The following is a 15,790-nucleotide window of genomic DNA, read 5'->3' on the forward strand; positions in this document are numbered from 1 at the left end:
TCTTAGCCTTTGAATCTTCTGAATTTTTGTCATCTGCTTTTCTCTTCTGATTTTTCTCTTTCTCTGATTTTGAATCTTTTGGTATATCTGGTTGTGTTTTGACAACATCTGTTGATATTTCTAGTGTCTCTGATTTTTCTCTTAGGTCAGTTTTTTACACATCCCTATACACCAGTTTTTCATTAAATCTCACGTGTCTGGATGTAATGAATCTCTGAGATTCTGAGTGCCACGAAACATAACCAGTTTGAGAATATCCAACCATGATTGTACGGATTGTTCTGTCTGAAAACTTGTTCGTCGCATTCGGTATTTTGGAATGTAAGGAGGTGCGAACTCTCCTTCAATTTTCTCCTTTTCCATAACTTCTGAAAATTTACCTCCAGTAAATTCAGTGCCATTATCCGTTCGGATGAAACACACTTTTTCCTCTTTGCCCAGTAAATTTCTTGTAGTTACGAAGAATTTTTCTAAGCAATCTCCAGCTTCACTTTTGTGTTTAGTAGAGTATGCTTTGGCAAATCTGGTGTGATCATCAATAAATCCTATTATGAATTTATTTTCCCCAGGATACGAGACTGGTTTAATTGGTCCCATTGTGTCTGTGTGTATCTTTTCTAATGGCCTTGTTGCTCTGACTCTGACTTCTGAGAACGGCAGGTTTTCCATTTTTACTAGGACGCAAACTTCGCAGTCTGTAATGGACTTGTCGAATTTTACCTTTCTGAGTTTATCTTCTGACTTTTGTAGCAATAGTAAATATTGCAGAGAAGCGTGACCTAATTTGATATGCCAGAGCATTCCTTCGTTCAGCTTCTTTTCTTGTCTATCTGATTTGTTGTCCACATTGTTTTGTAGATATTTCAGCATTTCTTCTGACGAGTCGTCTATATTTAGGTTTTTCCTGTGCAGAATTTGTTCATCTAAGTTTGTATCACAAACTTCTCTCTGACTAGATGAATTTGATTCTTGTACAGTTCGTTCTTGCTGCTTCTCCCTCCCAATCTCAGTTGGATTCATCTGAGTTCCCTCTGATGCGTTAGTTTCATCTGATTCGTTTTGATCCTTAAGATCCTTGATATCTGACTGAGATTGCTGCAAGAACTCGTCAACCGAGACTATGTTAGCCGTGCATGAATACTTATCGTAGACTTCTTGTTGCTCGTCTGATTGTTCATGTTTTGCTACGTTTAAAGAAATTATCCAGTTTGGCTTTTCATACGTCCCAGCTAAATACTCTTCGTCTGAATTTTTTCTGAAGTTACTTAAAATTATGCTCTTATTTACTATATGCTCTGTTGCGCCAGAGTCCGCAATAAGTAATAGTTTTGTAGGTGTTTTATTAATTATATGTGTGTTGTTACCTGTTAGCATCACTTTGACCTTGTATCCCTTCTTCTGATTTCGGCCTGGTGTTTGTATATCGACCTTGCGTTTGAAAGATCCCCTTCTTACATTATTTCCTCTACCTCTGACATTATTATAACCACCCCTTCCTCTGTTACCTCTACCTCTGAAGTTATTACTGTTGTGTTTGTGTTGTGTGTTTGTGTTGTTATATGTATAAGATTTTACATACCCATCTTTGGGATTGTCCTTATTTGGACAATCATCCCCTTTGTGTGGAGCTACAGTCTGGCAATAAAAGCAGTACCATAGATTGTACTCTTTAAGAGGACAAAAGGCTGCTCTGTGTCCCACCTTATTGCAGCGATAACACTTGTCTGTGATTATCGCCTGTTTAGCTGCAATTTTTTGCCTGTCGTCTGAAGGCTGACCGTCTGATTTGCGTCTGTCTGATTCTAGCTGTAGTATCAAATTTTTTATGTCATCAAGGCTCATCTCTGATTTGGTTGCTTGAAGTCTGATAATATTGGCCGATCTGATTTCTTTAAATTTTATACTAACAGCTTGAAAGAAGGCCGATCTTATCTCTTCCTCCGTCAGAGGTGTTTTGGTAATACAATTTTCAAAATCTCTGATAATAGAGTCAAAACGATCGCAAAATTCGTTTACTGATTCTCTATTGTTCATTTTGAGACTATATAATTTTTCTCTGACTGAAGAATCGGTAACATTGGCCTCTGCTCGTCTGAACTCTTTGATTTTATTGACTATTTCTAATGGGTCTTTTATTTGTAAAATCTTATTATGGTAATAATCATCTACGCGACTTATTAGAATGTCTCTGACTTGGTATTTTCTGTTTTGTCTTTCTATTACTGTCTCTGAAACGTCTGATTGTTGAGAATCGTCAAGTATGTCTGCAAGATTATTAGCTTTTAATTCAGCATTTATATTGTCTAACCAAATGTTAAGTGGTACTTTTTTTGTTAATTTATAATTTCTCTTTATGTTTATTTTTGAATTAGTTGCGTTTAGGGCAATAGATCGTCTGAGTTCATTACAAGCTCTGCTGAGGTCGCCTAATGCACTTGTTCCGTCTGATAAGTTTGTTGAATTGATATTGTTACTAAACTCTGTCTCACTTATGTCTCTGAGTGTGGAACTGGCAGGGTGGATAATTACCTCTGAAGTTAATTTTCCTATTTGTTCTGTGAGTTTCTGTATGACGGTGTTTAGGTTGTCGATATTTTCCTTCATATCGAGTATGGCTACTGTTTGATCTCTGATTATTTCAGCATGATTGTCGAGTATATCGGAGTGTCTCTCGAGAGCATTCTCCAGATTATCCATTCTCCACTCCATTTGTGAGTCAGTAGGTTGAGACTTTCCCTCCATATCTCTTTTTGGGGGTGTACCCGGGGGTGTATACCCTTCTATATCTGAATCTGTATTATAAACAATTTCTCTGATTAGCATTCAATTTTTATTGATTATTTGAACTCTGAATTTTAGGCCTAACATCTGATTCTGAATTAATTGTTTATATTCTGATTTAAAAACACTTTGTACCTTGGTGGATATTCAAATGATCGTCCACTTGATTTTCGTTGCCTTCGTTGGCCATCTCTTTCTCATTTGATGGTAATGGGTCTGAAAGACTCCAGTCAGATATAACGCCTCTGATGTTCTTTTCCTCTGAAATAAAGGTAGAATGCTTACTCTGACAGTTTTCTTTGATTTCTGCCAAGTTAGACCGCACTGCAAGTCAAACCAAGCTTGAAAATCAAGCACTAGCACCGCGCCTCCCGGACGCCATACACGTGCTCCCTCCAAGTCTAAACGAACGCAAGTGTAAACGAACGCAATTCACTTAATAATTTGCGAGGGGGGCGATCACACACGCGTATGTCGTCCAAGAAACCACGAAAAAAAACAGTGTAATTATCTTTTGATAATTTTAAATTTTATAGAAATTCAAATTCACTGCACCGCCGTTTCATTGAAATTTCTATCAAGGCGTGTTTTTTTTAAATTTATTCGAGTGCATCTGAACACTAATAAGCCAACAAAAAATTGAAGCGTTTTGATTTACTCGAATAACTCTGACATTCTGAATAAGAGTGAGAACGATATAACTGGAATTATTTTTCTCTGATTTTATTTATTACATATATACACCGATAGCCAATCTAATCCGTTACGTCTGATTCTGATTAGACCATATATTTTGAAACTCAAAAGGAAAAAAAATTTATGAGAAAAATCCGTGCGTGTAAAATTTGTTTTGATTCCGAGAGAGAGAGAGAGAGAGAGAGAGAGAGAGAGAGAGAGAGAGAGAGAGAGAGAGAGCACAACAAACCGCGCGCTCGACTCTGACAGCGTCGCTAGTCGCGGCTCACCTCCCCCCGATTCCCGGAATCGGCTCGTGCAGGCTTTTGCCGGCGAGCGCTCGTGCGTTTCGTTGTCGCGCGCTTTTGTCTCGTGTTGAGACTTTTGATTTTCTATAACCTTCTGATCTATTCTGTAATTATTAAGACACCGCACTGTCTTTTCCTACTATTCTTTACGCAACTCTAATTTTTCTTATCGATGCGGTAACACAACACACTCCCGAAACCGATCAAAAATTAAACTTTCTTTTGCTATATCTGATTACTACTCTGACTACACCTTACAAAAACTTGTACTTACGTTTTCTTCTGAAATTTGACCTCTGATGCGTCTGATTTGTTTTCCTCTGAACAAAGATCAAAAAGAAAAGCTTCTGAGACGTCTTCTTCACGGTTCTTCCTCTATTCCAGCGAGCTGGCCCACAACCTGTTGGAGGAATCCTAGTTGGATGGTCGGTGAGGAGAACTCGTAAAAAATTAGGCACTGATATTCTTGTTGTAGCACTCTATTTATTTGTTAGATGTATAACTCGGGCGACGGAGCTGTTGCTGCGAGAGCGGTCGGCAGGAGAGAGAGTACTTTGCAGAGCACGCGTGAGTACCTAGCGCTGCCCGCATGGTGGCGCTAGATTAGCCCTGTAGTCTACTATAGACGGCAAGCGGCGCGAAGACTCGCCAACACTCATCTTTTGTGTGACCAGCCTTACTCGATGGTTTTGATGTTTTATGAGGTTTCCTGACTGTAGGCGTTACAGCCACTAGTTGTCTCCTTTTACTTGGACTTGGCGATGGACTGTCTATGCTTTGCTGTAATCATATTTTAATTTTTGTTGTATAAATTGAAAATCAAACAAAATTCAACAAGCAAATTAAACATAAAACTTACTTGAGATTCAGCAGAAGACTCCTCGTCATATCTTCTTTTCTTACTGCGAGTAGAGGTTCCAAAAGGCTGTTATTTTTCTGGGCTGAAGTTGTGGACGTCTTTAGGAGGAATAGCTTTGTGTGCTGCAAGAATATTCTCATCATCCCGTCCTTCTTCATCGGAAGATTCACCTTCAAAGATGTGTTTTGGCAATTCACTCAACTCTAATATGGAATCGATGCTTAGAACTGGCTCACTCTTATCCTGTTCAATACATTTACACAATCTTGTTAAAATTCCTGGGCTCAAATTTATTTTAATAAACTTAAAATCTTCAATAGTAAATAGCTTTAGAATATCCCAGTCCAACTTCAGTCCTGCAAAGCAAATGTAAACAAACTGAGGTTAAACTGGTGTTTGAGGTTAGAATACTCTACTTCCAAATTCTCGCTTACTTTTTAACTCTGCACATACACTTTGATCGAAAACCCACTCGGTCAATTTATTTTCCATTTTGCTACTTACAACGATAAGCCGACGAAAATAAAAGCCAACGTTAAATTTACACAGTCGGAGCACACAAGACGTCTGAGGTCCGAAACTCCTGCCGACGAGCCGATTCCATCAGCGGCTCCGAGCGGTTCGTTCGTCCAAACAGTGGTGTTCGCGCTGCTCTAGAAAACCCGCAAGAGTAGGAGGTTAGAAACACCGCGTTAGAAACACTCCGCGCGATATATCGGGAGTCACTTAACGCTCTCTGGCGCTTTTTCACTGTCTCGGGCACGACATACCTTTTCCGCGGAGATGTATGCACGTTGTATGGTGTATACGTGCTTTCTCGCTCTCTCCGGGAACACGCGTCCACACTCAACAAATTTCTTCTGCGGAATGGCAATCGGGCGCGGATTAACATCTTACATTCAAAAGAAATCCACTTGTCACAAGAGGATTCAAGGGAGAGAATTTTCCTTTCTATACGAACATTTGTACTTTTGCGACAAAATTATTTTTTTTTTTTTTTTATGCAAAATGAAAGTCATTTTGGTACCAAATTTTATTGCTTACAGGATTATCCTTATGTCTCAAGAAGGTTAATTTTCTCAGTGTATTAGTTGAGAACTTAGAATAATTTCAAATATCTACCCTGGTAGAAATTAATCTAGAAACTGGCAAGGTCTTAGGATTTTAACATAAGAACTTGCCAGTTTTTAGGTTAATTTCTACCAGGGTACTGTACTTATGCAATCGTAATCTAGAATCAATAACGCAAAAGTTAAGCGTATTATCTTATAAATATACTATAAAATCAAAGCGAAGACATAAAATTCTCTGTTACAAAGAATATCTGCAATTCAAGCAATATTCTACCTAAAAAACACTATTTATAGAATATATTTATTTTGGTTATTGAAACGAAATAACAAAACAAAATTACCTGGCATCCCGGACCTCTCTTATTATAACAATATATTTACAATAGAATCAAATTTCTATTTATGATCTGTCGTATTACGACGCAGAACAGAAAATTATTACTGATCTTCTCTAAAAACTAAAATCATATACGCGCACAAGACCAAGAAGAGTCGTGACCGTTTCAACCTGTGGCGGTCCCGCAGCCGTCATCGACTGCGTCCGACAACGAGCGCCACCTCACAGTACCGGCGACTTTAGTTATCTTTTATATTTTTGTGTGAATAAAGTAAATAGTTTGTAGTGAATGTGGTGACTTTTATTTGGTTCATTCGTACCTCCCGCTTGAGTTGATACTAATACTACAACATTGGTGAAGCCCGAAGCAGCAAGATACGATGCGCAGAAAAAACGTATCATCGAGACTTTCGGGGAAACCGACGAGACAAAGCTGAGACGGTTGCTTCGCGATCAGACTATCTCGGACGATAAACCATCACGCATCTTGGCAAAAATCAAGAATCTCGCGGACAAATCAAGCCGACAAAATTGTTGACATTATGAAGCCTACTGCTTCAGTCGATGTGTACCCGATCAATCCCGAGAACTCGACCCTCGGTGCCATGCAAACCGCCATCGAGAAGCTCACGCGCGATTTCCAAGAATTTCGCCGAAGCCAGAACAATGGCGAGCAGACTCGCAACCGCTCGCGCGCTCGGTCGGTAAGCAAGAACCGCTCCAAAAAAGAAGACAACTCCGATTTTTGCTACTACCATTCTCGTTTCGGGGAAAAAGCGCACAAATGCCGAGCGCCTTGCTGCTTCAAGGAAAAGCAGGAAAACTAGAAGTACTGCCACCGGACGAGGCGACGGTTGGTATTACGTCAAGCAACAACAAGGAATTCCGCCTCCACGTAGTTGATCGGAAGAATGGCCGAAGATTTTTAGTCGACACCGGTTCAGCCGTTTCCGTAATCCCCCGTCAAGAGGTTAAACGAAAAATTGCTACGTCAACAACTAAGCTCTACGCCGCCAATTCCACAGTCATCAAAACCTACGGAGAAGAACTCCTAACAATTAATCTTGGACTAAGACGCGAAATTAAATGGCCATTTATTATAGCTGATGTAAAGGTCGCGATCATTGGAGCCGATTTAATATCATTTTATGGTTTTCTTGTAGATCTAAAACAAGGAAAAATCATCGATCCAAAGTCAAACATATCAGCCGCCGGGAACATTCAACCAGCTGAGCACCACGGCATTCTGACGATCAACGCGAATGCTCAATGCGCCCCGAGATACACTCAGCTGCTGGAGAAGTTCGTCGATCTCACCAAGCCATCGTTCCGCCGGCGACCCCTCTCCGAGACGACGGTCGCTCATCACATCGTCACGGAAGGGCCTCCAACCGCAGAACGCCCACTCAAGCTCTCGGGTGAGAAGTTGAAAGCGGCTCGAGAGAAAATCAACACGCTGCAGGAGCAGGGAATTCTCAGGCCATCGAATAGCGCCTGGGCGAGCCCGCTGCACATGGCGGCCAAGAAAGACGGCGACTGACGACCGTGTGGTGCCTACAACAAGCTGAACGCCATGACCGTCCACGACCAGTACCCACCAAGGCTGATTCAGGACCTGTTCCCGATGCTCCACGGCAAAAAAGTTTTCTCTACACTGCATCTAGTACAAGCGTACTACCAGATACCAATGGCACAAGAAGACATACCCAAGACCGCTATCATTACGCCATTTGGTCTTTTTGAGTTTTTGATCATGCCTTTTGGCTTACGATGTGCCACGCAAACGTTCCAAAGATTTATGGACTCCATACTTAGAGACATAAACTTTGCTTTCTGCTATATTGATGACATCATCGTATTTTCAGACTCACATGAGGAGCACGAGAAGCACCTGCAGATCATCCTCGAGAAGCTTCGCAAGCACGGACTGGCAATCAACTCCAGTAAATGCAGCTTTGGACAATCTGAGGTCACGTTTTTGGGATACCACATCAGCGGAGAGGGCTACAAACCTCCCAAGCACCGTGTGGAAGCTATCGTGAATTACACAAAGCCCGAAAACATCAAGGATTTAAGGAGATTCTTAGGCATGGTAAACTTCTATCGTCAACTCATCCCAAAAGCTGCTGAACTTCTCAGACCGCTCACCGCTTTCCTCGCTGACTCACGCAAGAACGACAAAAGGAAAGTCAAGTGGAACGACGAAGCTGATTCAGCATTTGACAACGCCAAGAATGTTCTAGCTAACATCGCTTTGACAACATATCCCGTCCCAAATTCGACACTTACCTTATGTACTGACGCTTCGGACACCTGTATTGGGGCTTCCATCGAGCAATACGTCAAGGGAAAATGGATGCCCATGGGATTTTTCTCTCGCAAATTGTCTGATACCAAAAAGAGATATAGCACGTACGACCGTGAATTGCTCGCCATATTCGCAGCAATTAAGTATTTCAAGCACCAGCTCGACGGCAGAGAATTCATCATCGCCACGGACCATAAACCGCTCATTTATGCGTTCAAACAAAAAACTGAGAAATTCTCGCCAAGGCAAGAAAGACAGCTGCAATTCATCTCGCAATCCTCCACGACAATTAAGCACGTAAAAGGCTGTGAAAACGTCGTGGCAGATGCCCTCTCAAGAATCAGCACAATCGACATGCCAACAGTATTGAGCGCCAAAAACATCAGCAAAGCTCAGAAGAACGATCAAGAGCTTCGAAACTTGCTGAAAAATCCAAACTCGCTGAAACTGCAACAACTGTCCATCGAGAATCACAAGATATACTGCGACATCAACAACTCAACTGTACGACCATATATACCCGAAATTCTTCGACGCGCTGCTTTCGAAACAGTACACGGCTTGTCACACCCTAGTGGACGCTGCACTACTCGCACGCTATGAAGCAAGTACATATGACCCGCAATTAAGAAAGATTCGCTCAAGTGGACCAGGGAATGTCTCGATTGCCAACGAGTCAAAATTCAGCGACATAATCGCGTAAAAACTCAAGGCATCGACGTTCCTGATACCAGATTCAACCACATACACATGGACTACATACATCTACCTGAAATCGACGGATTCAAATACTGTCTAACCATAATAGACAGATTTTCACGGTGGCCAGTAGCTATTCCCCTTAAAGACTCCACTGCAGAAACAACGGCGACTGCACTCTTCAACAACTGGATCAGCCATTATGGTTCACCGCTGACCATCACAACCGATCAAGGACCGCAATTTGAAGCTGAACTCTTCAAAGCTCTCACCAGATTTCTCGGCAGCCAAAAAACCCGAACATCGCCGTATCATCCAGCTTCCAATGGAATCATCGAACGGTGGCACAGAACATTCAAGGCTGCACTCATGTGCAAATCTGAAGTCCCGTGGATTCATCTGCTACCATCCGTCATGCTTGGCTTACGTACTGCACACAAAGAAGATCTAGACGCTTCACCAGCTGAAATGTTATATGGCACTGCCCTACGACTACCCAGAGAATTCTTTATTCATCAGGACATTCCTGCCAATGCAAAAGACTTCGTCAAACAACACCGAACCTACATGAGAGATATTCGACCAACACCTACTTCTCACCACAGTAAGGTACGCATATTCAAGCAGAAAGATATTGATACATGCTCTCATGTGTTTATCAGAAGCGATCATGTGAAAGCTCCGCTCGAATCACCCTATCGTGGACCGTATCGAGTTATAGAGCGCATCACGGACCGACTATTCAAAATCCAAGTTGAAGGAGAAGAGAAGAACATTTCAATTGGGCGCTTAAAAGCAGCCCATTACACCGAAGAAGACCAACATCAAGTAGATGAACCTCAAGCAGATGAACCTCAAAACAACGAACCAACTCCAGAAAATCCTCAAGTCGAGGCACCAAAAAGCCAGCGAAAAGTTAAATTCAAATCGAATTCTAACCAGAATTCTGGAGGGGGAATGGATGTGGCGGTCCCGCAGCCGTCATCGACTGCGTCCGACAACGAGCGCCACCTCACAGCACCGGCGAACAACCCGAGCGCACGGCGACAGCGTAAGCAGGTCCTCGTCCCTCGCGCGGACTTTTAACGAGACCAGAGATCTCCGAGTTCCCGGCCAAATCGAGCGTGTTCTACCCTTGTTCGCTTCAGCTGTGGCTTTTCGCGCTCCAGACATCAGCCATCGATTCAGTTTATTTATCATTGACTTTAGTTATCTTTTATATTTTTGTGTGAATAAAGTAAATAGTTTGTAGTGAATGTGGTGACTTTTACTTGGTTCATTCGTACCTCCCGCTTGAGTTGACACTAATACTACAACAAACCTGATGGAAGATATTTCTACAAAATATCAATTAAATATTGTTAGCAACAAGTGCAGTGTGAAAAAAAAAATTAATTCAAATTATTAGTTACGTATACAACGTATGATGTAGACAAAATTATTAAATTATCATACTTTTTTCACATACTACAATGAGCATTAGTTTGAGCCATGAAACCTGCTACTCTTCGCGGCGAAAAGTGAAAAGTGCTAGTCTTCGTGGCAAACAACGAAACTTACTAGTCTTCGACGCGAGTTCTGAAATCTATTACTCTTCGTAGGAATCGAATTTTCAAAGGAAAACAATAGTATATTGAAAATTTTTTACGAGCCGCAGACGAGTACTGCAAACTCCACACTTGGTCTAAAAAGCCTACTTTACGCCTTGCGACGGTATCTTTTTGCACGTCCTAGTTTTCCGAGTTACTCGAAACTCTCGAGTAGATTGAAATTTTCGAGTTACTCGAAATTATCGGGCCTTGAATAATTGGATATTATATTATTAAATATAGTAAAATTATAACTTTTTAATGTATTATGACGCATATGGCACTCGGCAATTTGGTAAAAATGTATACTTTGTTGTTAAAAGACATAAGTGAATAAAAAAATACTGGCTGATAAACTTGATTTTTTCAATATTAAGTTATTTTTAATTCAAAAACTATTAGGTTTACAACAAAATTATAGATACCTTCTTTTATCCTTTTCACATGCAGAATCAGCTAGTCTTTTTTGGGCGCCAGGTCCGTTTTAAACCCAGTTAATGTATGTATATCGCACGGGCATGCTCTTCTCTGTGAGCCTGTGTTTGTTAAGTCACATAGACATGGTGCATACATAATATCGCCCATGATGTAAAGAAAACAAGGTGTGCTCCCTAGGCAGACACGTTTTTGACTCGCTCTGCGCATCCCACTTTTCGGCCATATTGCAATATGGCGTCGTAATGTTTACGTGTTGGTGTTTAGCAGAAGATTGAAATTTTGTGTCAAGAATTCAAAAAAATGCCATCCTGTTCTATAAAATCTTGTCGAAATTGGAATGGAAACACGACGAAGAAAGGAATAAAATTTTACAGATTTCCTGCAGATGCGAGAATTGCTGAGATTTGGATAAAAGCTTGCGAAAATGAAAAAATTAACCTCAAAAATGGTAACATAAATTATTTGTTTGTTAATCCCATAGTGATTTATAGAAAATATTTTTATAAACAATATATTAATATAGTCAATATTTCAAATAGCTCGTATCTGTTCCATTCTCTTTGCTGAAGTTTGTTTTGAGCGAAAGCCAAACCATTTAATAGTACCAGGAGATACAAACACTGTTCGACTGTCCAAAACTGCTATTCCAACTCTAAATTTACACAACGATGACAGTGCAAGGTAAAATCATGCATATTAGTTTTATTATATTAAATTGACGATATGTGCAATACAGCTAAATTATAGTTTCTTACAAAAATATCTTAGATGTGGAAGAAAACGAAAAGTACTGCAAGACTGTATCAATGAACCTCTGTTGAAGAAGTCAACAAATAATTCGAAAAGTTTTACACTAGCCAACCCTGTGAATGACAAAGAAAATGTTGGGTAAGTTCTTTGGTGTACTTATTTTTAATTAATTGTATATGTTGTACAATATAAAAATAAAAATAAATAATTGAAATATCTTTTTAACGTACACGTCATGTAAAAATATTTTATTTATTGTAGCTGTGCTGTTCAAGATAATTTTGAAAAACAAACTGACAGTATTGTAAGCTTTACTTCAGAAGAACCAGCACTAGAGGACCAGTGCTTGACGGAGTTACAATCGCATGAGTGAGTTCAAATTACTGCATTATATTTTAATATTCATAGCATGTATTTACAAAATAACAATTTACGACACATTTATTGTTAAAATGAGTGCGTTGTAAAATATGGAATACGTATTGATATTTTATATGATGTTGATAATTTAGATGTATTAATTAATAATTTAATAATAAATTATAATCTTTCAGGCAAACACATAATTGTGAAGTGACACGCTTACAAGAAGAAAATACAAACCTTCAAGCAGGCAATAATGGATTAAAATTAGTGAACAATTTTTTAAAAACACAAAACAATGATTTGAAAATTCAAAATGAAGAGTTAGAAAATAGATGCACTGCCTTAGATATGGAAAATAAAACAATGAATAAAGAAATAAATAAACTAAACAAGAAATTACGTTTACAACAAAAAGCTGAACAACAAGCTGTAAAGAAAAAAATATACGAGATTCTCACTCCTGTTTTTACAATGGGACAAATAAAAAAGCTATTGCATCCGACGCAGAAACGTGTGAAATGGAGCATTGCTGATATTTCCTCAGCAATAGCCCTAAGAAGTGTCTCGCCAAAAGGTTACAGGTATTTAAGGAAAAAAAATTTTCCCTTACCTGCTTTATCTACTCTCAGAAAGCGAGCTTCCAGTATAGATATGAGTCCAGGAATCCTACAATCAGTATTGTCTGTCATGAAAACTAATGGTGAAGGTGAACCAACCGTTGATAAGCTATGTGTGCTCTCCTTCGATGAAGTTTATATCTCCCAGAAAATTGAAATTGATCGGAAAGAAGAACAAAAAGTCGGTCCACACAAAACTGTTCAATTTGGAATGATCAGAGGATTATTCAAACGGTGGAAGCAGCCAATTTATTACGATTATGATCAGCCTCTTACTTCAGAAATTATTACTGAAACAATTGGTAAATTATACGATGCTGGTTACACTGTTGTTGCTGTCACAACTTACCTTGGTCCTACAAATAATGCCGTATGGAATCAGTTTAACATAGGGATTACTGATGATAAGGATTGTTTTTTCTCTCATCCTCGAGATGCTCAACTGAAAGAGTTTGTTTTCGCTGACCCACCACATTTAATCAAATTGATAAGGAACCATTTTATTGACTCTGGTTTTTATTTCAACGGAACATTACTGAATAAACAATGTCTTGAAGAATTGTTAACGCTGAATCAGAATGACTTAAAAATTCCCTACAAGCTAGAACAGAAGCACTTGGACGCAAGTGGTTCTGAGCGACAAAAAGTATCATTGGCTGCTCAAGTGTTCTCTAATAATACAGCTGAATCAGTAAGATGGTTTGGTTTGAACGGATTTTTGTCGTGTCACAATTACAATGAATGTGCTGATTTTTTTAAAGCAACCAATGATTGGTTTGATTTGTTCAACAGTAAAACTAAGCTTAATAAGACAGTGGAATCAAGTGCCTACGGTATAGACTTAGAGAGACAAAACGAAGTTCTTAGAATTATGAATAATTATATGCAGAATATCCAGGTTGCAAATCACAAGAACGTTTTACCGTTTCAAAAAGGAATACTTTTGAATAATTCATCACTTCCGCAATTACTATTATATTTACAACAAAATTACAATACAGCAACTTTTCAAATCCAGTATATCTTAACAAGCAGGCTAAACCAAGATGTGATTGAAAATTTTTTCTCTTATATTAGAGGCATGGGGGCTGCTCATGACAAGCCATCAGCATTACAGTTTCGATACAGACTAAGATGGTATATTTTAGGAAAGCATAGCTCCGATATGTTTATCGAAAAATGTAATACCGAAGAAGATGGAGACTCTAGTTTAGTTGATGACATATCGTCTAATAAACAAGACAGTAAACGTCCACGTACTTCCTTAAATGAAAAAAGTATGCAAGACATATTAGGATTAATGTATGATCAAGAAATGGTTGATTGTATGAATGCCAATGAAAATAACGAAGGTACGAATTTATATAAAAAATAGATAATGATAAAATGTTAATGTGCATAACGTATTTAGATTTTTTATTTTAAATGACAATTTTAATAGAATTGTTTAACTTTGACTTACATATTTTTTTATATGTACCAAATTCATATACAGTTTATACACGTTCATTTTTTAAAGAAATTGTACATATATTCTAAAAAGATACGGTGATTATTTGCCAACCAATCAATTGCGCAATAATAAAATTTATGCAATGATTTTTTTATAATTCCTATAACAGGTTTTCTAATATAGGTATATCATAGATATGCATATATCTGTATGTACATACATATATTTTTGTATATGTTTGTCTTAAATAAATATTATAATAAAGTTTTGATTTTTACACGCATATTGATATTTTCTTCTGTTGTACAGATTACGTTGATTGGCTGCCTGAGATAGAATTAATTCGTGCAATTATCACTGATGAAGCTTTAATTTATGTAGCTGGATATGTAGCTTATAGATTTAGATCAAAGTATCCAATGCTCGGTATACCTACCAGAGAAATTCCTATAATAGATCCTATACACTGGATATGCCATATATCAAGAGGCTCGCTTATTTATCCTTCAGACGAATTGCTTACAAGTGCACGTATTTTAGAAAAAGTTTTTAATTGTTTTCATAAAGATACGCTGTCGGATACAAACTTAATTTTTGTTAAAGTAGCTAATTTGGTTAAAAGACAAATAAATAATCAATTCCAAATTCCAGATGAAGCTCTTTTGTGCCTTGTCAGAACACGTACTTACATTAGACTCAGAGAACTAAATAAAATTAGAAAGGATAGTTATGCTAAAATTAGGATTGCAGAAAGATCAGCAAAAGCAATTAAATTTTATTCATAAAACCATGTTTCACGAGATGTTTCATGGTGTTTAAAAATAACATGATATGTTATTATTTATTGCTTAGATTATTATCATTGTTGATGAAATAAATTATTTTTTGGTAATCTTGTTGTTTTTTATTTGTTCATTATTTTATATTTGTGTACTATGATATGAAAATTATTTAATATTACACTGTCAAGCAATTTTCCCTACTAAACAAATATTTTTCTTCTATAAAGTACTTATCTAGTGTATTTCTCGTTTTTAGTTTCTAATATTTAAAATTTTTTTGTTTTTTTTAAATAAGATATTTCATATTATGTGTAATTTCTTTCAAATAATTGCGCGTTAATCTGATTGGTTGAAAATCCAATATGGCCGAAATTGGGATGAAAATATGATTGGTCGATAATCGGGATGCGCTGTAGCACACCTTGTTTTCTTTACATCATGATATCGTCGCTCCGTACGAATTAGTATTATATAGCAAACGAAAACTAGCGCAACTCACGATTTGCCGCGAAGAGTAGCACAGTTTAGAAATGCGGTCAAGAGTAACACAACTCGCGACTTTATATTACTTAAAATGTGAGTATTTTACGTTTTTATTCGGTTATTTTGTTGGTTAAGTTCATGAAAACCTTGGAAAAATACAGACAAACCTCAACGTTTAAAAAGATTTCGAAAATTTTGGAAGTTTTCTAAACAAAGTGAATAATTTAAAAAATGTTTGTAAAAAATTATTGTATTTGTGAAAACAATTTTAA

At 38.1% G+C, this 15,790-nt stretch overlaps 2 protein-coding genes across 7 annotated transcripts in view; both read left to right on the plus strand.

Annotated features, from left to right (window-relative positions):
• The window catches only part of LOC100114533 (GTPase-activating Rap/Ran-GAP domain-like protein 3), a 282,814-nt gene that overhangs the window by 158,785 nt on the left and 108,239 nt on the right, over positions 1 to 15,790 (plus strand). The gene's annotated exons all lie outside the window — the stretch shown is intronic.
• On the plus strand, positions 11,296 to 15,069 carry LOC103316104. The gene is made up of 6 exons (XM_016987782.2): positions 11,296 to 11,515; positions 11,607 to 11,748; positions 11,815 to 11,955; positions 12,079 to 12,186; positions 12,372 to 12,904; positions 14,991 to 15,069. Exons 1-6 carry the CDS (start codon positions 11,368 to 11,370, stop codon positions 14,993 to 14,995), a joined length of 1,077 nt encoding a protein of 358 aa, XP_016843271.2. The 5' UTR covers positions 11,296 to 11,367; the 3' UTR covers positions 14,996 to 15,069.

This window comes from Nasonia vitripennis, chromosome 2 (genome assembly GCF_009193385.2).
Source record: "Nasonia vitripennis strain AsymCx chromosome 2, Nvit_psr_1.1, whole genome shotgun sequence".
In the NCBI taxonomy this organism is placed as follows: domain Eukaryota; kingdom Metazoa; phylum Arthropoda; class Insecta; order Hymenoptera; family Pteromalidae; genus Nasonia; species Nasonia vitripennis.

Coding starts and splice junctions, on each gene's coding strand:
- LOC103316104 (XM_016987782.2), top strand. CDS start 11,368: ATGCCATCCTGTTCTATAAAATCTTGTCGAAATTGGAATGGAAACACG. Junction 11,516..11,606: donor AAAAATTAACCTCAAAAATG/GTAACATAAATT, acceptor TATTTCAAATAG/CTCGTATCTGTTCCATTCTC. Junction 11,749..11,814: donor CACAACGATGACAGTGCAAG/GTAAAATCATGC, acceptor GCTAAATTATAG/TTTCTTACAAAAATATCTTA.